This window comes from Harpia harpyja, chromosome 12, assembly GCF_026419915.1.
Source record: "Harpia harpyja isolate bHarHar1 chromosome 12, bHarHar1 primary haplotype, whole genome shotgun sequence".
Lineage (NCBI taxonomy): Eukaryota > Metazoa > Chordata > Aves > Accipitriformes > Accipitridae > Harpia > Harpia harpyja.
The window spans coordinates 26,008,909-26,032,615 of record NC_068951.1 but is presented as its reverse complement, the minus strand read 5'-3'; the positions used below and the strand labels follow the sequence as shown (position 1 = coordinate 26,032,615).

The 23,707-nt window shown below is 48.1% G+C and overlaps 1 protein-coding gene across 2 annotated transcripts in view; it reads left to right on the top strand.

Moving 5' to 3' along the window:
• The first annotated feature begins 8,431 nt into the window (after positions 1-8,431).
• The window catches only part of IRS1 (insulin receptor substrate 1), a 56,528-nt gene continuing 41,252 nt past the window's right edge, over positions 8,432-23,707 (top strand). For both annotated transcript variants that reach the window (XR_008237468.1, XM_052803387.1), the window contains exon 1: positions 8,432-12,631. Coding sequence is in view for 1 of the 2 variants with exons in the window: in XM_052803387.1 (XP_052659347.1) it covers positions 9,006-12,608 (3,603 nt within the window). In the remaining variant the exon portion in view is untranslated. The remainder of the gene's footprint in view (positions 12,632-23,707) is intronic.

Below are 23,707 nucleotides of genomic sequence, written 5' to 3'. Positions count from 1 at the left end.
TGGCTGGGAAGCGAAGGTTAGTAGATTGTGCTTCCTGACCAAGAAGAAGCTGAAGCATTGGAATAATAAGAATTTTAATATTGGAATACACTTAGAATAGTAATCCCCATTGTGTGCCATGAATATGAATTTTTATTAAACTGAGTCCAAAATCTAGTTCTGCAGTCTCCTTCAATTGATGGTGCAATTTTGTTAATGCAAATTTTGAGATAAAGAATGGCTCACAAATAACAGTAGTTCTTACAGAACTTTGTCATACTATAGGAGGCTATGCACAGCCTAGGCTATGGATTCAAACATGGAAGGTGTGAAGAGTTATCAAAGAACTCTTACAGGATCAAGTGACAATAATCTTAAAAGCGTAAGCATGTGTGTTCTGCATCATACCAAGGTCCATCTAGGCTGCTATTTGATGACAGAGGCACATACAAGAGTAAGACCCATAAATAATGGCACTTACCCAGAACACGCTCCCAGCTGCTGCAGATCTGTACCTCATGCAGTTCTGGAGCTGGCTGTGGTGTCTTTGTATTGCATGGACAGACTTTCCCCAAGTATTTGTCCACTGATTTTTCAAGTCACAGCATCCCTGTGGCAATGATTTCATAGGTTCCTTGACACTGTCTGAAGAAGTAACTTTGTATTTGTTTTGACCATTTTAGTTTTAGTCCATGTCCTTTATCTTTCATATTGGAACAATCAATCCCCTTTTCACCTTCTCTATGCCAGTAATAATATTTCTGGATATCTGTCACATCCCTTCTCAGGCACTCTTTTTCCAGCCTGAGAAGTCTTAGTCTGCTAGCTCAGTTTGAGCTATCTTTGATCATCTACTCTTATCTTTTCAAATTCTTTAATATTGTTTTGAAGACCAGAAAGTAGAATTTTTCCGCAGTAGGCAAGGACAAGGTGCACAATTAGATTATACATCTAAAAAAATTGTTCTATATTTTGTTTTCTCTCCTTTACATGATAATTCCTAATGTTCTATTTCCTTTTTGACTGCCTCAGAGTATCGAGCTGATGTTTGCATAGAGCTTACATTTCCATGAGCTCTTACAATTCCAAGAGATTCTTCAAAAGTAGCTGTAATTAACTCAGAGCCTGTCACCGAATATGTGAAGTCAGAATTGCTTTTTCCCGCATGTGTTTACATTTACCATTTTATTACCCAGTATCACATAGTGTCATGAGGCTTTTCTGCAACTCTTTGAACCTTTAGTAATTCTTTGAAAGAGCAGAGACCAAGAAAGTATGTTCCATTTATGATCAGCAGGCCATGATTAAGCTTGATCCCATCACACAAGTGAAAGCTCAAGGAACCCTGAATCACAGCTGGAGCCTGTGAAATGAGTCTGTGCCTTCCCAGGTCAATAAAAATCACTAAATTTTGTCCACTATCACTGGACATAAGTCAGGTCTTTAGATAAGCTCAACTGATAAACTCTTTGAAAAATGCAGTAATACTCCTTTTTCTCTAGAAACCATCGCTTACTCTTTTGCTCTGTTATCCCATTTTCAGTCCCCCATTCCTGATTAACACAACTGAGGAATCGGTAATGATCAAATACCAGCAGCTCATCCTGCTTGGAAGTAATCAGCCCTGAGACCAGACTGCAGCGCAAGGACTAGCAGCAAAGACTGACGATCACAGGCAGCTTCCTTATGGCCAAAGGAAGGATCTCTGACTTCATGCTGCACACTTCCCATGCAGTTTCTGACACAGTGGACCCCAAAGTACAGTTAACCCGTCTCAGTGGCATGTAGTAGGAGCAGATGGGTCAGCACAGCCTGGCTCCATTCACTCCTCTCCAGCAGAGCGAGCAGAGAGGTAGCTGCTTCTTGCCTCAGAAGGCTCTCACCCATGGGATCCTGTAGGGATCAACACCTTTTCTCCCTTTCTTCTGTAACTGCTAAATACCACTGCGGGCAATAACATGCACATTAACTTCTGCTTTATCTATCATTCATGGTTAAACACTGTGACACCTAAAAGATGAAATAAAGCTGACTGAGTAAGACCAAGACTTGCTGCTATCACCAAGTAACTGTAGGCAAAACCTTCTATTTGGCTTTCACTTTCATACCTCTGTGGACTTTGCCACAGTCGCAAAAACCAAACCAAAACCCCATGGAGTTACGAAACTCCCTCCCTCAGCCAAAAACTGCTTGAGACCATTGCTTTAAGCCATGCACAGACAAAAACTATTATAAATTGGATAAAAGATTCTGTAACTTCCCTTTTGAAATTCATGCTCCAGGCAATTTTGTCTGTGGTGAAGGAGACAGAATTAAAGCAAAAAAAAAAAAAAGTCTGTGAAGCATCGAAACCTTTTCTGAACAAATTACAAGATGGAAATCTAAAGATAATAGATGCAGAGCTGAAGGTTGATCAGTGTAGTCTGGGAATTATCTGAAAGTATTGCTTTGCTTCCTGTTAGTTTAGTGATACTTCAGTGGGATATCCATATTCCCCAAAGGAAAACATAGGAATGATGTTTTATCTTTTCTGGCTTCTTTAAACAGAGACATATGAAGGTACGTAGGGAGGTAGAAAAATACAAAAATATATTATCTGTATGAATTAAGTGTGTTTTTTAAGATGAAAGCTGGTTAACTGATCACTAGAACATGCATTAATTACATGAAATATTTGTTGTGCTCTCTGCCTAAATGCTGATATGAGTAAAACTGTTTTACACGTGAACTGGAGAATAGACTATAGAAACAATCCTAATAAGTGAGATATGGAAACGATGACTTAGGCTTTTCTAGTTCTCATTACTGTGGTATAGTGGAATACAGCTGCTAACAATCAGATACGCTTACTGTTCATAATGTAATACATTTGAAGATTCTAATTAGTCATTCCATATGTGTTCTTGTTTTGCCTCAAAGAGATGACAGTACAAGTCAGGGATGTACGATCTGTTGTTTTGCATTTCCACTGTAATCATGATATTACTACCATTCCTTTAACAGAGAAATTAAACAACTCATTTACTTAAGTAATGATTTAACTAGTTTAGAGTCAGCCACAATATTTTTGAAGGAGTTACGCAAGTTTCATCCTTACTGTTGAATGTAGAAAAGTAAATACTACAAATGAGCTTAAACAAATAAAATATCCAATCAAATCAACCTTGGAACAACGGCAAGAACATAACTGTGTCGATGTGATGCGAGGGACGGAGAGACGGGTTGTTCTCCATGGTGCCCAGTGTCAGGACAAAAGGCAATGGGCACAAACTGAAATACAGGGAGTTCTGTTTAAATGTAAGAAAAATCTTTCTTGCTGTGAGGGTAGCCAAACACTGGAGCAGGTTGCCCAGAGAGGCTGTGGGATCTCCATCTGTGGAGATACTAAAAACTCAACTGGACAAGGACCTGAGCAACTTGCTGTGCTTTACCCTGCTTAAAATGGGGGCAAGGGGTGGACTAGACAATCTCCAGAGGTCCCTCCCAACCTCACCTATTCTGTGACTCTGGTTTCTGTCACCAGCTTGCCCTGATCACCTTGTTTGGATGCAACAGGAGTGGGCTGCTATTGGGGAGGTCACTGCCCACCTGCCTCACTGCCCCTTGGCACCTGGCTCCCCTCCTTTTGCAGAGCAACTCCTTCTTCTTGCTCCTGGACAACTTGATTCAAACTCAGAAAAAAAAAAAAAAAAAAAAAGGAAGAAAATAACATTCAGAAAGCTTTGATTTCCTGACCTGTTATTTTTTCATGAGATTCGCCCGGAACTAGAGTTTTTTTACAACTATTTTAACTGAAGAGTCGGATGTGGAAGATGAGATCTAGTGTTAAGGAACAGCTGTGAGTGGGGGTTAGAGCAAGCAACTTGTCAGTCAGTTGGGTCTGGAGGTAAATTGATGAAGCTGATGAACAAGAGTCATGCTGCTTTTCTTACAGGCTTACAGTGATGTGATTTCACCTTTGGGAAATATTTCTTTTGGTTTGTATCCTTGTGAGTGACATTTTCAGTGGACCCTAAAAATCTAGAAGAAAGTAATAACAAGACTAACACCCTTTTAACAGAACAGTCAGGTACACAGAAAAGTGGGCAAAGTGCAGAGAGACACATCAGAGGAGAGAAAGGTTGGGGAAAAAAAAAGCAGTAAAAGCAGGTGACAGCAGAGGCAAAAAAGACCAACAGCCTATGACAGTCACCTGAAAAGATAAATCAAAAGTGGTGTTTTTTTTCTTACTGCATTAAGGGTGCATGTTTAGTCATAACTCCTACTTTCACTTCATTTTTTATTCAAAGGTAAAAAAACCCAACAACAACAACAAAAACCCCACCAAAAAACCAAACCACAAGGTGCTAGAAATATAATTTACCCAAACCTTCTTTTTTGCAGCTAGCTGAGAGTCTACATGTGAACAGATAAAGGTGGCTTCAAGAGAAACTAGTCTTCATTGTAATTTAGAGCAGCACTAGATCTTTAATTACTTTTGGATCCTCAGTGGCCTTCCTGAGATGCCATTCCACCAATGCAGCATTACCAAGCTCAAGTTTTGATTATCTCATGGACCTTACCTATCTGCTCTGCCAGATTCAGTAGTGACACAATAGGAACTAATTGTTTCAAGCACTTTATGCCTTATAAGATTACCCTATGCTAAACTCATCTTTAACCAATTACTAAGGCAGATAAAAAATGGGAACTTCGATCTTTATCTGTTCTATTATACTCTTTCCATTCTCTACATCAAATAATTATATTGTCTCCAAAAAACGGTTAGTTCCAATACATTGAGGTGTGCGATCTGAATATGGGGATGCAGGGTACTGCAGAAACTTGGCTGTATGGAATTTAGGGTTTGGACATGGATACTAAAATAGCAACCTCTATTTCGTTCATGTTTACTGAAGCTGAATTTCTCATATAGAGAGATAGCGATGTAGTGTGATAGGCATGGGTATTTATACAGGGAATGAAATGTCTTGATTTTCTGCCCGGATATTCTAGTATGTGAACCCCTTTGCAATTAATTGCACAGCTTGAATTCTCAATAGCTCGCTGTCCAAGGAGGGGGAGTATTTAAATAGAAAAAGTAAGGGTACGTTCTCTTTGGTGTGCTGCTGTGCACGCTTATGTACCTTACAGAGAAGTGCAGTACTTCAGAGCTTTGGAACTCAAAAAGCCAGAAAACAATTCCAAGATGTGGTCTGATATGATGCAAACTATCTCTAAAAAAATAGTTTTCAAAATATGTTGGGAGTATTAGTTATTGCCTGATATTTCTGCTGGACAAAGGACATGAATCTATATAAAGTTTGAAAACACTTTGGGGATGTTTACTGAATCCGCTTGAAAACCAGGTAAGAACAACCAAATTTCACTGTATCTGCAAAATCAGTTATTATTGAAGAGAATGTTCCCAAGATGAATGGAGCACATTTAAATACAGTGTCAGGAGAAGTTCAGATTGGACATTAGGAAAAGGTTCTTCACTGAGAGGGTGGTCAGTCACTGGAACAGCCTCCCCAGGGAAGTGGTCACAGCACCAAGCCTGTCAGAGTTCAAGGAGTGTCTGGACAATGCTCTTAGTCATATGGTTTAGTTTTAGGTAGTCCTGTGAGGAGCAGGGATTTGGACTTGGTGATCCTTATGAATCTCTTCCAACTCAAGATATTCTATGATTCTAAGACTATCTCCTGCTTTTACCCTCAAATCCACATTCCCTTGTGCAATGCAATGCAAATCTGGTGGTTATTATTCTCCATCAAGAGATCATTCCACTTACATGTGCGTATCAGTGTACCACTTGCTAAGGGAAAGAATGGGGCAGAGCAAATACAAGTTATTATTTTTAATGTTAATAACCTTACTTACTATGTTTCAAATGTATAATTAAAAAACAGTGCTACATATATTCCGTGCACAAACATGCATTCCTATGCCTCTGGAGTGACAGGGAGAGGAGGTTTAGGAGCTATCCTCTTGCCACAGGACCCACTGCCTTTTTAGCACATACAGTGCAACATGTGTATAGGGTGATGGTGCCCTCTGCCCACAAAACATACCTTGTCATTAATGACAGCCGTGGTAGCTGACCTTAATATGCCTTGAGGCTGCAATTCTGTCCGGCAGCTCCATGGCATGGGCTGGGGGAGCAATTTCCTGTCATTCTACTTGCTGAAGATGGAAAAACGTTTGGTTTGTAGTAAGCTTTATCTCAAGGTATGTATAACAGGTTTATTTTCAATACAAATATTTGGTTTTGTCATAATGAACTGCAGTGTGAAGTGGAGGAAAGAATGAGATGATGATATAGGTTATTGCTATAGTGTGGATTATTATTATCTTTCCTCCTCATTCCTTGCGTCTTGCCAGCTAGACTCTGCTCCTACATTACAAATGATCATCCTGTGTTTGGTAAACACCTTTAAAGAATGCTGTGTTTTATGGTGTTATCTATAGGATAACATGAGAGAGGGTGGCTTGCGGTGCTGCCTGTCGTTCTCTCTGGGTTCTCCATGTTCCTCTGCAATCTTTTGACCAGCTAACTTCTTGTCTCAAACAATTGTACAATCTCCCTGACAACAAAGTTTGTAATGCAGATGCATTAGAAAAGCCTCTAACTTATTTGTTCCATGTTTGGACCTACATCCGTCCAAACAAAAGCATCATTTTGTATTGCATTTCAACCTTAAGAGTGGGTATGAGCATTGCAATCACGCTTTCACCTCTAACCAGCTGGGGAGCAGCCTGCTCGGGCAGGGCAGCGCCAGCAAAGGGCAGATGAAAGATCGACTGCACTGCACGGGATATCCAGAGTCACCTGTCAAGAGAAAGGCGCTAGGAAAAAAACCAAAACAAACCAAACAAACAAACAAAACCCAACCAAACAATAAAACGTAAGATAAAAACTACAAGCAGGTCCTCTCTCCTGCTGAATGCCGGAGATGAAGTGGGACCATTTTGAACTGTCCTGGAGATGGCAGCATTGAGCAATTTATTTTTCAGACTTGGCTTGCAACACTTGTCTCGTTTCCTACTGAGGAGGTGAAAGTTACGCGTACGGTACGTTTCAGCCCCGTAAACAGCAGATCACGTTGACTATTCAGTTTAATTTAGCATATAATGATTTGGGAAATACAGCTAACTGCTTGACACTGCGCGGGAAAGAACTCTTCCGGGGACCTTACCCCGGCCGCCCTGCCGCTCGCCATGGAGGCAGTGCCCCCCCCGCCCGCAGCTCTTTATTCGGGGAACGGCCGCACTGGCAGCGCGGGGACGCGCCGCCTTGGGCCACGTAGTAGCCGGAAGCGGTTCCCGAGGAGCGGAACGCGCCCCAGCCGGGCGGGGAGGGCGCGCACGCCCAGCGGGCCTGCCGCCGCCCGCCGAGGTTGCCCCCCCCCCCCCCCCCCGCCGGCCCTGCCACTCCCCGCTGGCCCCGGGAACCGGCCCGTCGCCGGCAGCCGCCCCGCTCCCCGCATGGCGCTGCGCGCGGCTGCCTGGCGCTGAGGGGCGGCGGTTATCGGCGGCGGCTCAGCGCTCGGGCCCGCCCCCGCCGTGCGGGGCCGGCGATGAGGGCTGCGGGAAGGAAGGCGGGAGGAGGCTTTCCGCCTCGCCGGGCCCGCCGCGGCGAAAGCCGCCACACTGCAGAGGCTGCCGGCGGCGGGTATAAATAACACGCGGCTGAATGGCGTCTACGCCTCCTTACTACGCGCCGCGCCTCGCCTCAGCCTGGCCGGGCGCCGCCCCCCGCCGCCGCCGCCGCCGCCGTGACGGACAGGCGGCGGCACCAATGGGGGCGCGGCCCCCGGCGGGCGGTGCGGTGCGGAGCGGGGCCGGGCCCGGCGGTGGCGGCCCCCGCGGCCGCGCTGAATGAGGGCAGGCGGGGAGGGCGGGGAGCGCCGGGGCGGGCCGCGGGGCCGCGGCGCTGGGCTGGCCGGGAGCCCGGCGGCGGCGGCGGCTCCGGGGATGGTCCACGCACTGGCGCCGTCACGTGTTGTTCTCCTCGGAGTGAGCCTGAGCCGCGGCGGCGGCGGCGGGCGGAGGGGGCTGGACTGGCGAGCGCGGCCCCCGTCGCCTGTTTTGGTGCGGGGCGCCGGGAAACTCCGTGAAGAAGCCGGCGGAGAGGGAGTCGCCGCGGCGGTGCCCTCTCCCCCGCCGGCCTGGGGCACGGGAGGGGGCCGCGCCGCCGGCCGCTGAGGCGCTGCCGCCTGGAATGAAGAGGAGGAGGAAGAGAGGATGTTCCTTCGGCACTCGGGCTGCTTGCCTCCCCTCCCGCCGCTGCCGGGCTGCGCCGTGTGTGGAAATGGCACTTTCTCTGCCTAACGAGATGGGACTGAATGGGGTCGCCAGCCTCCTCCGCACGCACGAGCGGGAGCAGCCGCAGCAGCCTCGGCGCTGATATTTGGGGAAGGGGGGGCTGAGTTGCGGGCGGCTTTTTGGGGGGGGCTTTCTCTTTTTTGGGGGAGGGGGGAGAGGGGGGAAAGCAGCGTCTGTTTTTGGGTGCAAACCCCGGACTTTGCAAAACAATCTCCGCCCCCGAGGGGGTATTTAATTTGCCACAGAAATCGCTGCTCGCGGAGGCAAACTTGAGACGGGGAAGGGGTGCAGGGAGCGGAGGAAGGGGACCCCCGCCCCGCTGCCGGCCCCAGCAGAGCCCGACCCCTGCAAGGGAAGATGCGTTTCTCTTTCCCGGCGGCTGCTCTCGGGACGAGACTTTCGCGTGGGCTGATCGGGACTGGACTTTTTAAGGACGCGCTTACCCATCTAAGGGCGATTTGGGCATAAACAGCAACACAAACTCTGATTTGGTGCTGGAAGCTGCCTCTGCCACTGAACAGCTGCTCTCACCCTGCTTCTGTCCCTCCCCCGTCCCGTTCTCAGAAGAGGATCCTGAGCTATTTTGCTGCCTTTTTTTTTTTTTTTTTTAATTCTTGTTGCATGAATTTTATTTTAGGTGGTTATCTTTTCCGGCTGGCTTGGCCGTTTTGGGGTCTTGCGGACTGCTAGCTGCAGTAACAGCTCCACCGTCTCGCATCATGGCTAGCCCCACAGATAATAACGAGGGCTTCTTCTCCGATGTCAGAAAGGTGGGTTACTTGCGCAAACCCAAGAGCATGCATAAACGCTTTTTTGTGCTGAGGGCAGCCAGCGAGTCTGGACCCGCCCGGCTGGAGTATTACGAGAATGAGAAGAAATGGAGACACAAGTCAGGGGCCCCCAAGCGCTCCATCCCACTAGAAAGCTGCTTCAACATCAACAAACGGGCTGACTCCAAGAACAAGCACCTGGTGGCCCTCTACACCAAGGACGAGCACTTTGCCATTGCAGCTGACAGCGAGCCTGAACAGGAGAGCTGGTACCAAGCGCTGCTGCAGTTGCACAACAGGGCCAAGGGCCACCACCACCTCCATCACCATCACCACCACCACCACAGCGACGTCACCTTTGGAGGCAGCAACGCGGGACTGGGGGAAGCAGGTGAGGACAGCTATGGTGAGGTAGCCCCTGGCCCAGCTTTTAAGGAAGTTTGGCAAGTAATTCTGAAGCCTAAGGGCCTAGGCCAGACAAAGAACCTGATTGGCATCTACCGCCTGTGCCTGACTAACAAGACCATCAGCTTTGTGAAGCTGAATTCAGATGCGGCTGCTGTGGTGTTGCAGCTGCTCAATATCCGCCGCTGTGGTCACTCTGAGAACTTCTTCTTTATTGAGGTGGGGCGCTCGGCTGTCACTGGGCCTGGTGAGTTCTGGATGCAGGTGGATGACTCGGTGGTGGCGCAGAACATGCATGAAACCATCCTGGAGGCCATGCGAGCCATGAGTGAGGAATTCCGGCCCCGCAGCAAGAGCCAGTCTTCCTCAAACTGTTCCAACCCCATCTCTGTGCCCCTTCGCAGCAGGCACCATGTCAACAACCCCCCACCTAGCCAAGTGGGGCTCAGTCGCCGGTCCAGGACTGAGAGTGTCACAGCCACCTCTCCTGCTGGTGGTGGGGGTGGAGGTACGGGTGGCAAACCCAGCTCTTTCCGGGTTCGAGCATCGAGTGACGGGGAAGGCACGATGTCGAGGCCTGCCTCTGTGGATGGTAGCCCAGTCAGTCCCAGTGCCAACCGGACCCATTCGCATAGACACCGTGGCAACTCCAGGCTCCATCCTCCGCTCAACCACAGCCGGTCCATCCCAATGCCTTCTTCGCGCTGCTCTCCTTCAGCCACCAGTCCAGTCAGCCTGTCATCCAGCAGCACTAGTGGCCACGGCTCCACCTCGGACTGCCTGTTTCCACGAAGGTCTAGTGCTTCGGTTTCTGGCTCCCCTAGCGATGGCGGATTTATTTCTTCTGATGAGTATGGTTCCAGCCCGTGTGACTTCCGCAGCTCTTTTCGCAGTGTGACCCCAGATTCATTGGGACACACCCCACCAGCTCGGGGCGATGAAGAGCTCAACTACATCTGCATGGGGGGGAAGGCCACCTCCTCTTGCTGCAGCCTGGCAGCCCCCAACGGCCACTTCATCCCACGCACCTGCCACCCGCAGCAGCAGCCCCGCTACCCTAGTACGCCGTGCTGTCCTCGAGGTGGTAGCGAGGAGGTTGCCGACTTGGAGAAGGCATTCAGGAAGCGGACTCACTCTGCGGGCACTTCGCCCACCATCTCCCACCAGAAGACGCCCTCGCAGTCTTCGGTGGCCTCCATCGAGGAGTATACGGAGATGCTGCCTTCTTACCCCTGCGGCGGCAGCCGGCTGCCCTCCTACCGGCACTCAGCCTTTGTGCCCACTCACTCCTACCCAGAGGAGTGTCTGGAGATGCACCACCTGGACAGCGGCCATCATCGGACCAACTCCGCCCCACACACAGATGACGGCTACATGCCCATGTCACCCGGTGTAGCCCCTGTGCCCGGCGGCGGGGGGCCCCCCAAGGGTGGTGACTACATGCCCATGAGTCCTAAGAGTGTGTCGGCTCCACAGCAGATCATCAACCCTGGCAGGGGGGGCCGCCACCCTCCAGCCACGGTGGACTCCAACGGCTACATGATGATGTCCCCCAGCGGCAGCTACTCCCCCGACAGCGGCTCTGCGGGCTACGGCAAGATCTGGACAAATGGTGCCGGCCACCACCCGAAGCTTTCGGTGGAGAGCAACGAAGGGAAGCTCCCCTGCGGTGGTAGCGACTACATAAACATGTCCCCAGCCAGCGGCTCCACCACCAGCACTCCGCCTGACTGCTACTTTGGGGGCGCCGGGCAGCCAGGTGTCGAGGAGGCCGCCACCGCGGCCCACCACAAACCCATATACTCCTACTTCTCGCTGCCACGCTCCTTCAAGCACGTGCACCGGCGGGGCGGCGGCGGGGCGGTGGCGGGCGAGGAGGGCAGCCCCCAGCCCCGCATCGCTCTCGGCTCTGGCCGCCTCCTCTACGCCGCCGAGGACTCGTCCTCCTCCACCAGCAGCGACAGCCTGGGCGGCGGCGGCGGAGGCACCGAGGGCGGCCCGCCGCCGCAAGCGCAGCCCCCGCGCAAGGTGGACACGGCCGTGCAGACCAAGGGCCGCCTGGCACGACCGACGCGCCTGTCGCTGGGTGGCCCCAAGGCCAGCACCCTGCCGCGGGCCCGGGAGCAGCCCCCGCTCCTCCTGCCCCCGGAGCCCAAGAGTCCCGGCGAGTACGTCAACATCGAGTTCATCGCCGGCGAGAAGCCGACCTTCCCCTCGGCCGCCCTGGGGCTGGGCTTGCCGCCGCCGGGCAACGAGGGCGCCGAGGAGTACATGAACATGGAGCTGGGGCCGCCGCGGGCCCCCTGCCCCGCCGGCTTCGCCGCCGCGCGGGCGGCCTCCGCGGCCCGGCCCGGCCGAGGCGCGGCCCCCGGCGGCCGGGACTACGTGACGATGCAGCGGGGGGGCGCCGCCGCCGGGGGCTCCTGCTCGGACTGCGCCGACAGCCCTTCCCCCTGCTCGCCCGCCCTCCTACTCAGCTACGCCGACGTGCGGGCGGGCCGCTCGGCCGCCGAGAAGCCCCCGCCGGCGGCGGCGGCGGCTTCCCCGGAGCTGCCGCGGCCGCCGGCCGAGCTGTCGGCGGCGCCGCCGCGCTCCTCCTCCCTGCTGGGGGGCCCCGGCGCGGGCAGCGCCTTCACCCGCGTCAGCCTCAGCCCCGGCCGCAACCAGAGCGCCAAGGTGATCCGCGCCGACCCGCAGGGTGGCCGGCGGCGGCACAGCTCCGAGACCTTCTCGTCCACGCCGAGCGCCGCCCGCGGAGCGGCGGGCGGCGGCGGGCTCGGGGCGCCCTTCCCCTGCGGCGGCGCGGGGGGCGCCGAGGAGGTGAAGCGCCACAGCTCGGCCTCCTTCGAGAACGTCTGGCTGCGGCCCGCCGCCGGGGAGGCGGCCGGCGCCCCCGCTGCCCGCCGGGAGCCGGGGGCCGCGCCCGCCCTGGAGAACGGGCTCAACTACATCGACCTGGACTTGGTGAAGGACTTCAGTCACCGCCGCCACCACCGCCTCCACCCCCCCGCCGAGGGCGCCGCTCTGCCGGGGGGGAGGCAGCCGCCGCCGCCGAAGCCCCCGGGCCAGCCTCGCGGGAGCGGCCACTCCGGCGACGACTTAAGCGCGTACGCCAGCATCAGCTTCCAGAAGCGGGAGGAGATGTAGGAGCCGGCCGCCCGCCGGGGAAGGTGAGCCCGGGGCGGGGCGGGGGGAGCCGCGGCGCTGCTCAGGGAGTTGAACGACCCCGGGCGTCTCTGTGAGGGGAGAGGGCCCGCGTGGGTGCCGCGGCCCGAGGCTGCGCCTTGTGATTTCTTCCCGTGGGGACTGTCAGGTCGCGGAGCGTGGCGCGGCAGGGCGGGCTGGCGGCGTGCGGCATCCTCCCGCGGGCAGGCTTCGGGAGGTGCCGCAGCCCGGGCAGCGGTGACTGTGACACCTTAGGTTGGTTTCGTTGTGCGTTTTGGCCTTAATATCTGCAGCGTGTTTTGGCGGCCAGAGCATCCGGGAGCACAGCATCCCTGCGGGTGTCCCAGCTGCTGGCCCTCGCCTGCACGGGCCGGGCGGGGAGTTGCTTCCAAAGCAGGCTTGGGTACTCCTGTTCGGAGGGGGATACGGTACTGGGCGTACCGTGTTGCCACGTTTCGTTACTTTTCAGAATCAGGTGTGCTTCAAAAGTGTGTGTGGGGGGGAAGCGAGTTAGCTATAGCGTAGGGCTGGAAATGGGAAACTCCCATTGTAATCCTAGTTTGGTCAGGAATCGCTCTTGTGGCCGGGGTAAAGCAGTCAATCATGCCAGCTCTTGCTTTCCCATGTGCAGAACACGTCTAACGGCATCTACCTCGCAGGGTTGTGATGAGTGTTACAGTTTTGTTTGGAAGGTGCTTTGAATTTGAAAACAGACTTCAAAGCCTTCAGAGCATTATATCTCACTTGTGTTTCAGCTGATACTAAGCGTGCCTGTCCCATGCTCGTAACAGTGTTACAAACTGCGTAAGAAACGGGCCGTATGAACTGTGTCTTTGGCATTGACTGATGTGTTTTATTTTTCCTTGAAGCTTTTCATTTTTAATTTGGGAAAACTTTTGCCAGGCTGTTGCGTGTTGATTACAGGTATGTAAGACGAGTAGGAGCGTTGTTGCAAGCAATGTGATGTTTCTGCTACGTGGGAACTTCATGCAGCACGTAACAAATACATCTTGTTTAGAGCTCACTAAGTGCAGTGCACCCGTGTGAGTCCTTACAGGAAAGGTGAAGGCCGTTTTGGTGCAGACAAATACTAGTAGATAGTTACCCAGTTAACCTTGTTGCGATACTTGATTTTTGCATTTTTCTACATACTCGAGCAGCAGCAATCACAGTAGTTTAAGTTGTTATTATGAATGTGTGCAATGACATCAGGGGATGAATCTCATACCACTGTTTAGATTGTAAGTGTAACAAACTTACTATTTGTATTCCTTGTTTGTTCAGCTCAAGGGAACGCTGAGGGTTGGTCTTGATACAATGCCTGGGATCCTATGTTCACCGTTTTATATGTTTTCCATCCTTATAACCTTAACAAAAGCAAAACAATCTCTTTGCATTTGCTGCTTAGCACTTGCTGCCATTACCCGTTAGAGCAATACAATATTAGGTGTTAGTCTTATGTGACCTGTGAATACCAGGTTAATTTCAAAGTTTGAGCTGAGGTTTAAAATCAGTGCAGATATTGCTGGTCTGGTTCAAATGGTAACTGATAGGAAATGATTATTTTTGTAGATATCTGACAGAAGGGTGCTGGCTGTCACAATACGTTGCCTGTGACAAGACTTACACTGCCACACCCTTCATCTGTTCTGGGTTGTGCTTGCAAGAGCCTGTCTAGACTGTCTTCAAGATGCCTCTCGTTTCCCTCAGAATCCATATCTGTCTAGGGCAGTGTTGGTGTTATGAACTGGAGGGGGTTTTTGCCAGAGGATGCAGCATGTTGTGCTGTAAGTCACATTGCTAGGAGCATCACTTCTTTTCCTCCCTATTGTGTGCTAAGGTTGGGGGAGCAAGCGTGAGAGAAAATCCTCTGTCCTCATGTGGATAAATAATAAATGTTTGCACGAGTGCGAGAATGCAGGTCTGGAGGGGGAGCGGTGTCATAACTGTTTACTTACACAGTTTTTTTCCAAATGCATCGTTTACTTTTGCTGTAGACAACTTATTTAATTGATCCTGTGTGTCATCTTCAACATAAAAGCTGTGGCAATGTTCTCTCCATCATGGTGTTAGGTAGATACCTGCTGTGATTATGCTATTCAGTGGAGGATCAGGATGTGGAAGACCTGATATAAGAACATGCTGAAAAATATTACATAGATGTTTTTCAGAGCAGTGTTGTGAAAGGTAGTGTCTAATAGAGTAATTGCTGTTTGAAGTCGGTTGTTATTTCCCCAAATTAGGATTGGACTGAGCAAGCACAGCTTCTTCTGGGAGGTGAGGGAAGAGTCAGGCTATAATTATATGGGGAGATTGCAGCCATGGCTGTTCTCTTTCCCTTCCCGCTGTAAAGCTGTGTTAGTTGCTTGTAGCTTTCTCAGACATTAACCCTTTGGACTCTTACTTCCCAGGCTAGATTTCTTGCCATCAGTTGAAACTTTCCTTGCAAAATTCAGCCTGACAAGCTCATCTGTTGTTGAGTGTGTTAAGGAAAAAAAAAAAAACCCAACAACATTTTACAGCTGTTTTTTGACACGTCCGTGTACCTTTTGTGCTTTGGAGGTGGAACTTAGGTTTGGCAGGGTAATCGGCCCATGTAGGTTATACCTTGTGCCATTCTTGAGAAAGTCTGCCCAGAGGTGAGTGATTTACAGGCCTGCAAACAGTCTGTTTGCACATGCCTGAAAAAGCTGTTGAGCACCTTCAGCTAAACCGTTCTCCTGAAAACTCCATGTGCAGTGAGGGTGCTCCAGTTCCCCGAAGCTTTGTGTGCCCTTTCCAATGAGCAGTCAAGCAGGCTGTGCTGCCTCCACCTTGGCCAGCTTCCCCCTGTGCTCCTCCTGGCAGGTGAGGCTGTTCAGGCTCTGGCTGAGAGTGAGGAGACTGTGGTTGATGTTTCTCCTGTTGGTGTCTGAGCAATGCAAAAGAGGAAGGAAAAGCTACTTAGAATGTTTGCAGGTATGGTGGAGAGGAGAGAACATCCAGACCTGGGAAGGGAGAGGTGAAGCTGCAGGTATCAGAACAAGAGATGGGGAAGGCTGCATTAAGTACCCTTTCTTTGCTCTCCATCTCTTTAGTGGGTTATTATTTACACTTTGAATCTCAGAAATGGCAAAGGGACTACACGTGCTCTTTTTTTATTCCCTCCTCCTCTCCATAGAGCAGCCTTCCACTCCACCCCAAAGGCCAAAACTATCTGGATAACTCTTGTTTTATCCGTTCTGGAATTTTTGGTTGTTCCAGACTACAAGACAAGGACTCCAAATGTTGGCCATTCATCCCCTAACGGGTAAAATGATTGTTGCTGCTTTGCTGCAAGCTAGCTAACTCCTCTCCTCTTCTGTGCTCCCATGTCCTCCCTCCCAGCCACCTCCAAGTTGCTCAGGCATTACATTCTGAAGTATTTTTAGCCTCTTTCAAGTGTACTTGTTTCTCCTAACGTTAATGATCCTGGCTGAAATAATCACGTTGTTTTCCAAATTTAATTAAAAAACATTTCTCTTGCACCCACAACATTCCTCTGCACTCTCCAATCCCATTGCCTTCCCTGTCATATATTCTTGGCTGTTTCCTAACAGCTGGCCCTGCCCTAGCCTTTCTAGCTGTCTTCTCTCATCCTGTTAAAAGTGTAGCAGTTACGTGCTCCCCTGCCCAAACGCTTACCTCTACTTCAGAGGATTGGGTACTATTGTGTGTGCCTAGCCTAGCTGGTGACTCTTTGGTGCTTGGATCCTCTGATGAGTGGACTTTTATGCTCTAGCTGGAAGGCCACATTGCTGCAGTGGCCAAATCATGCTGGGAAACACCAGCCTGTGACATGGAGAAAGTGAGGCAAGAGCTAGGGAAGGGGGAGAGCAGTGTTGCTGTAAGGCGATTTCCTCCTGTTTAGAGTTTTGCATGCACAGATGTGGTGGGTTGACCCTGGCTGGATGCTGGGTGCCCACCAAAACCTTCTATCACTCCTCTTCCTCAGCTGGGCAGGGGAGAGAAAATATAACAAAAGGCTAGTGGGTCAAGATAAGAACAGGGAGAGATCACTCACCTCACGGGCAAAACGGTCTCAACTTGGGGAATCAAATCAGAGTAGGATAATGAGAAATAAAAACTAAAACATAAAACACCTTCCTTCACCTCTCCCTTCTTCCTGGGCTTAACTTTATTCATGAGTTCTCTACCTCCTCGCCCCCAGTGGCTCAGGGGGATGGGATCAGTTCATCAATGTTGTCTCTGCTGCTCCTTCCTCCTCAGGGGCAGGACTCCTCACACTCTTCCCCTGCTCCAGCGTGAGGTCCCTCCCACGGGAGACAGTCCTTCACGAACTTCTCCAACATGGGTTCTTCCCACGGGCTGCAGTCCTTCACGAACTTCTCCAGCGTGGGTCCCTCCCATGGCGTGCAGTCCTTCAGGAGCACACTGCTCCAGTGTGGGTCCCCCGTGGGGTCACAAGTCCTGCCAGAAAACCTGCTCCAACATGGGCTCCTCTCTCCACAGGGCCGCAGGTCCTGCCAGGAGCCTGCTCCAGTGCGGGCTTCCCATGGGGTCACAGCCTCCTTCGGGCATCCCCCTGCTCCGGCGTGGGGTCCTCCCCAGGCTGCAGGTGGATACCTGCTCCACCGTGGACCTCCCTGGGCTGCAGGGGGACAGCCTGCCTCACCATGGTCTTCCCCACGGGCTGCAGGGGAATCTCTGCTCCGGCGCCTGGAGCATCTCCTCCCCCTCCTTCTTCACTGACCTGGGGGTCTGCAGGGTTGTTTCTCTCACATGTTCTCACTCCTCTCTCCAGCTGCAGTTTCTGTGCCGCAGCAACTTTTTTTCCCTTCTTAAATCTGTTATCACAGAGGCGCTGCCACCATCGGTGATGGGCTCAGCCTTGGCCAGCGGTGGGTCCATCTTGGAGCCGGCTGGCATTGGCTCCATGGGACACAGGGGAAGCTTCCAGCAGCTTCTCACAGAAGCCACCCCTGTAGCACCCCCCCCCGCTACCAAAACCTTGCCACACAAACCCAGTACAACAGATGAGCAGATGTTGTGGATATGCTGTGGATCCTGCTTTTGGGATTGCTGTGAGAAGAGAAGGCTCCTAGAATGAGCAGGGATTTTGAAGATGAACCGCTGGCAGCTTGTGTTCTGAGTATATAGTCAAAAAATATTCTGAAAAGGAAACCATTAGACATTGGCTCCAGAGGAACAGGAAAGGCTGTAGTGGGATGGTAGCATGAATCCAGGTATGTGGCTTTGATCTCCAAAGCTTCAAAGCAAAGCCATTATTCCCCTGCCTCATTTACATTTTGTTGATGAGTCTGAGAACTCGTGAAAGTGAGTGCTAATAACACCGAATAGAATATGTGTAGTCTGAGCAAGTGGTAACTTGGCTCACTCGCAGCTTTAATGATGCCTATTTTACCCAGTGCATGGGTGGTTAGGGGTTTTTTGGTGATGTAAGAAAACGGAATACAGTACAGGGGCAATACAGTACAATGGCATCTATACGGTTGTTACGCCTTTTGTCTGGTTCCAGTTAAAGCAAAGCACTACTAAGGAGAAGAGCTAAACACTTGTTTGGGTCTCAGGAAAATACACATGATGGTAAACAGAAAATTACGCCCGTAATTCTTGTATAGTATACCTGGATTTTTTTTTTTTGTTGGGACATTGCTTGCTTTTTTATTTTATTTCTTTAATAGTTTTCAATAGTTGGTTTTGTTTCCTTAAGTTAAAAACTTAAGGTGGAACAACAGAAACACAGCAAGTGCCAAAATAAGATGTGTACATTTAAATTAAGTTTTTAGGGGGAGGTTGTTTCCGAAACTGAAAGAACAGAAGTTTCTGTAGTTTTGGGTCAGCACCAAGGTAAATACCAGTAAGTTAGGAAAGTTTTCCATGCTTTATGGGTATTACTGTAGACAAAACAGTGCATTTCTTACTGTATGCACACACCAGTTTTTCCCCATACCTAATTATTTGCCAAAATTGAGCCTGTGTCTCCACATACTTGTGTATTCGCAGTTCTCCTGTTTAACAAGACCACAAGCTTATAATTGATGTTTTTAGGTTTTTTGAGCGTTTGTAGGATTTTTTGGTCATTTAGACAGTAGACCAGTTCTTTTAATCTAGCTACATTAAATTGTAGTATTGATTATTTCCCCACCCCCACCTTGATTTTAATGACAAGTTTCTTGGGACTTTTCTCTTTTGTTTTCCTGGCTTAAAAATTGGAACTGTATGATTTATAAACCAATTCAGTAGATTATGAAGTACTATCTGGACTTTAGCGCATAGGTTTCATATTTAGTCAATGTTTAAACTGGTTTCTGAATGTCGTTTACATTTGAAAATGAAAGAGGACATTGCAGGGCAAGGGTGACGCTCATTTTTAACTAGCAGCTGTGGAGAGATCATATGTGTCCTTAGATAATACTTGTAAATAGAGAATTACAACTCTTAAATAAAATGCAGCAAGCAGCCGTAGAGTGGGAATGTTATTTGACCAATATCTTCAGTATGTTGTGTTGTTTCAGAAATGCTTTATAGTAGCTGAAATTTTGATATTCATTAGGACTATACAGTTTTCATGACTTAATAAGTACATGAGTGCAAGTATTGAGAGTAAAATGTACTTGAATATTCTTTTGAACAAGTTGCAGTAACTGTATAATAGCTTGTTTGCGAAGAAAGTGGGTGTTATTTTTCAGTTTATTGAAGCTCTGAAAGTGGATCTGTTCAGTTCTGATTATTGTGAAAATAAAGTCACTAGTGAACATAAGCTTTAAAAAAAAAAAAATTTGGTGTCCAGTGATATGGAAGAGAAATAGATATTCTTTTCCAAAACTAATTTGGTACTAGATTTAACCTCTGTGCCAAGTTTCATTGAAAACTAATTATTGCATTTGATTGACAGAGTTATGAAACACAGTAAGTACTCTTAAGAGATGGGAAGAAAAAGGGGTGGAATGCTGTTCATGGGACCCGTGCTGTGGCTAGAAGAGAGACTATGGGATGCTAACATAAGACAATGGGGAATTAGAGGTACAGGCTGGGGAATAGTTGTAGAAACTGGTATGGGAGGAAGATGGAAATGAGAGATTACTTGGGGGACACAGAGAAGGTTGCTGTGATGACATGGGTGGAGAGAATTGCAAGGTGTCCGTGATCTGAAGGGAATTGGGATGGTGGTATGTGAAAGTTTGAGGATGAGTATAGAGAAATGTGGAGAGCCTGGATATATGCAGAGAGTTTATTCCAGAGGCGCTCATTTTGCATGGCACTGCAGTTTTCTGAAGGAGTTTTTACTTCTATATTTTTATTTTGATCTTTATTACTGGGATAGACACTCTGTTTAGAAAGCACATGTGTTCCTTACTTGTGATTAGATTTATTATTTTAATGTTATTTGGATGTTCTGCTGACCTTAACAGGTTGATGTGCATAGTAAGGTAAGCAGAATTTGCCTCCGGCTCTTTTTTCCTGAATTCTTTGTCTTGTAGCGTCTCTGTCATGACCACAGCAGTAAACCACAGGTAGGAATCTGAATTAAGTAGAAGATAAATAAGAATGAGTGAATTTTAACATTAAAACCCCTTGTTTTATAAAATACATGTAAAGAAAGGAGAACTATATTCAGAAAGGTTTTTTTAACAGCAGTATTTTGGTTTTTACACTCTACTACTTGGACAGTTATAAATTTGATTAAAAATGAGGTCCATTAGTTTCATAATTTGTCTTATGGTTTAGTAAGTATAGATTCCCTTAAAATTGTTTAATTTAAAGAATATCTTGTAAAAGAAAATTTCAAATGGCAAAATTATTGTGGCTTGTTACAGCAGATCTTGTGTTTTTCATTTTGTGGTAAGAGCTGCAACACAAATATATTAATATTAACAAATACATCTGAATTCCCAATTTGTCAGAATGCTAAAACCTGGCTTTTTGTCATCTGCACATAGTCTGATGTGTTAGAGTACCTCTTCATAAAAGTGGATAGCGTTATGTATTTTTACATCATTCTGGGGTTTTGATAAATGATGATCGTGATGTTTATTATTTTGAATACATGAGATAAAAGGTAGTAAAGGAGAGATGTCGGTAACTTGAAAAAAAAAAAAAAGATGCTCAAGTTTAACAGCTTCACTCTCTGCTTACAGAAATGATGGGAAATATAACAAAAGCCAAGGTGTGAACAGATAAAGGAGATTTAAATAAGCCTGGCACTCTTAACTAACTAAAAGATGTCTTGATATATATCTCTCTGATCATGTTCGACATATCTAGGTCGTGTTCTCTGAAGACTATTATTAGAGATTTAACCTTGGGTAATTGTAAAGTGTATTTTCTTCAGAGTAGTTTTTGGTCAGGTAGGTGAGACACTGAAAGTTCGTGTGTGTTCAACTGCTTGTAATAATTTGGGAGTCTAGTTAGAAGATCTGGTGTCAGCCACCTGAGCTGTAAAGTGAAATGTACCATTCCCGTGGTGTATCACAGAAGATTTGCCTGTGTACATTTTGTCAACTGTTGTAAAATTCCATTTTTTTTGGAAGCTGGGGAAGTGGAAGAAATGACCTGTTAAATTTTCAAATAAGATACGCTTCAGGAAGAATGGAATTACTTTGTACACTTTACAGCTAGTAGAGCTGTTGAAGTGTGCTTGTACATTTGAACTGTCTGATGATACATGTTATAAAATGCAGGAAGGTAGTAGTCGGGGAACATCCACAGCTTTAATTGGCTGTGTTTCTTCCCCCCGGCCTCCCAGTCTGTGTAGGTTGGGTATTTGTAACCCACTAGGGCACCTAAGCATTGGGCAGGCTTTCTTTGAAATACAGAATCTATGTGAACAGAAAAAATGTGAATTATCTATCAGCCTTGGTTCTTGCCCAATTTCAGCGGTCTGGCTTTCAGTGTGGTGCACAAATATTTGTTAATACATAACTATGGGGCAGGAACTCCATAAGCTGGCTTTGCCAGTCAGTAAAATACACAACTAGTCTGTGCACGGTAGCTTTCCTTCAATGGCACAGTTCCCTGAAGGAGTAAAAAGCTCAAACATGTGGAGTGGAGGAGACTAAGCCAGTGATTGTATGGGTTCCTTCTGCCCTTACTTCACCGAGTTGTAGACTTCAAAAAAACCCCAAAACCCAACCTCAACCCCAAGCCTCCCTTCATTCTCCTTGCAAGATACTGGATGTCTGTATGTCACTAGTAACATCCATGTTTAAATGGTGTGCCCAGAGTTGTGGAGAAGACATGTGTCTTGGTCAAGAGAGTCAAAGAACCTCAGGGAGTATAGATGGGAGATAGAAGATTGAGTTCGTTGCTCCCCTTACAGGATATTTCAGCTGGGGTCTCACTGTTTATCAGTTTGTAAGTAACAGCAGAGGAGTGGAAGGGAGGTGGGGAGATTGAAACACCATGGCTGAAGCTGTGACTTGCTTGCTTCAGTTCTGTCTTGAGCTTCCCGTGCCCTGTACTGTGTATGAGAGATGCAAAAAGACATCTAGAGCAACAGCTGATGTGTATCAGTGAGGAAATCTTTTAGATTAAAACACTGGATGGTAACTCATCTTCAGCATAGCTGGCCTTCATTTTGAAGAGAAGATTGCTGTGTTAGAAAAGGAAATTTTAACCCCTAGAGAACGGGGAACAAGAGACAGGGGAGACCTCAGCTTCAGAGACAGAGTTGGAGCTCGGAAGCCCTCTGTATGTGCTGCACACCAGGGGAGTGCTGGTGCCCAAGCATAAGTAATGTTTAGTCACTTTGCTAAAATACCTTGAAAATTACTAGAGCAAGGAGACTATGGTCTGCCAGTAACTTCCCAGTTTAAGTTTGATGATTCCTATGCAAGTGATCAACGAGGTGTTTGGGAGTCAGTGTCAGCAGTGATGCATGTGATATGCAAGAGCCTTCATACTGCTGTTAGAAAAGAGGGGGGTGGGGAGTGGGAAGTAAGGGCTGATAAAGTCTGCTTCCTTCCCTGGGGTGGTACAGTGTGCTTTATCATGGTACTTTTTCTCTAATGGTGATACCCAGAGAAATGGTTTGGGCACTTCTGCTGTAATGATGGCTGTTCCATTTCTGACTCTTGCAGGCACTGTAGGTAAATGGTGGAGACGTTGGCTGAATCGTCTCTGAAAGGTGGGAATAATTTTCATTTCCTCAGAAAAGTGCTGTCATAATTACTGATTCCTCTCCCGTAATTTCTGAACACAAATACTGAATTACTTGTTACTTCAAAATAGCAAAATGTAGCATTTATGGAGCAGAATGTTATCAAATAATGAGGAAATAAACTGACAAGTTGTTTAGTGAGTTGAAGCTAAGACAATGTTCTCTTTACTTTTTTTTCTGCTTTGGAATATATCCATGAGATTTTCCTGTCATAGTACAGTTGTATGTCATGGAAGTGACCAACAGCAGATAGCCCAGCTGCACAGTCCTTGAAAGAGGCAGGACAGCTTGGCTTGCCCAGAGGATTTGAAATGACTCGTAGATGTCAGTAAGGTAATGCTTGTTTTGGTGGGAATGAAGATCCGTACAATGGCTGCATGAAGGAAAAAATGAGCAATATTCACCTTTTTGCAATGATGGTAAATTCAAACTGAACCATTTTCATCTGGTGAAAATGAAAGCAACTAATTGAAATCCTTAGGACAAAAATATATGTTGGACAGGTAGGAACTGCTTTGTTAAAAGTGGAAAAAAAAGTCTCTCTCTAACCTGCTACATATGCCCTGTCTCTCTTTTTGACTTCTTTGCTTGCAAAGCACAGGCACAATATACCATCCCTTCATGCTTTGCTGTGTTATGATATTTTTAGTATTTGGTCCACTTTTTATTTTCTGTACTGTAGAAGACAGTTGATTTTTTAATTTTTTTTTTAAACTAGTGGCAACTAAACTGCAGAATAATAAATATTCATTGTCCTTTGAAAAACAAAGGGAAGTGCACAAGTACTAAATAGTTAATTGCTTGATCACATACATAAAATGAAATACAGGTAAGGAAACCGTAGCATTTCTAAAGCTTAGGTGTACTGAAAACCACTACAAACAAAGGAAACTTGCTATCTACTGTATGTCGTTCAGGA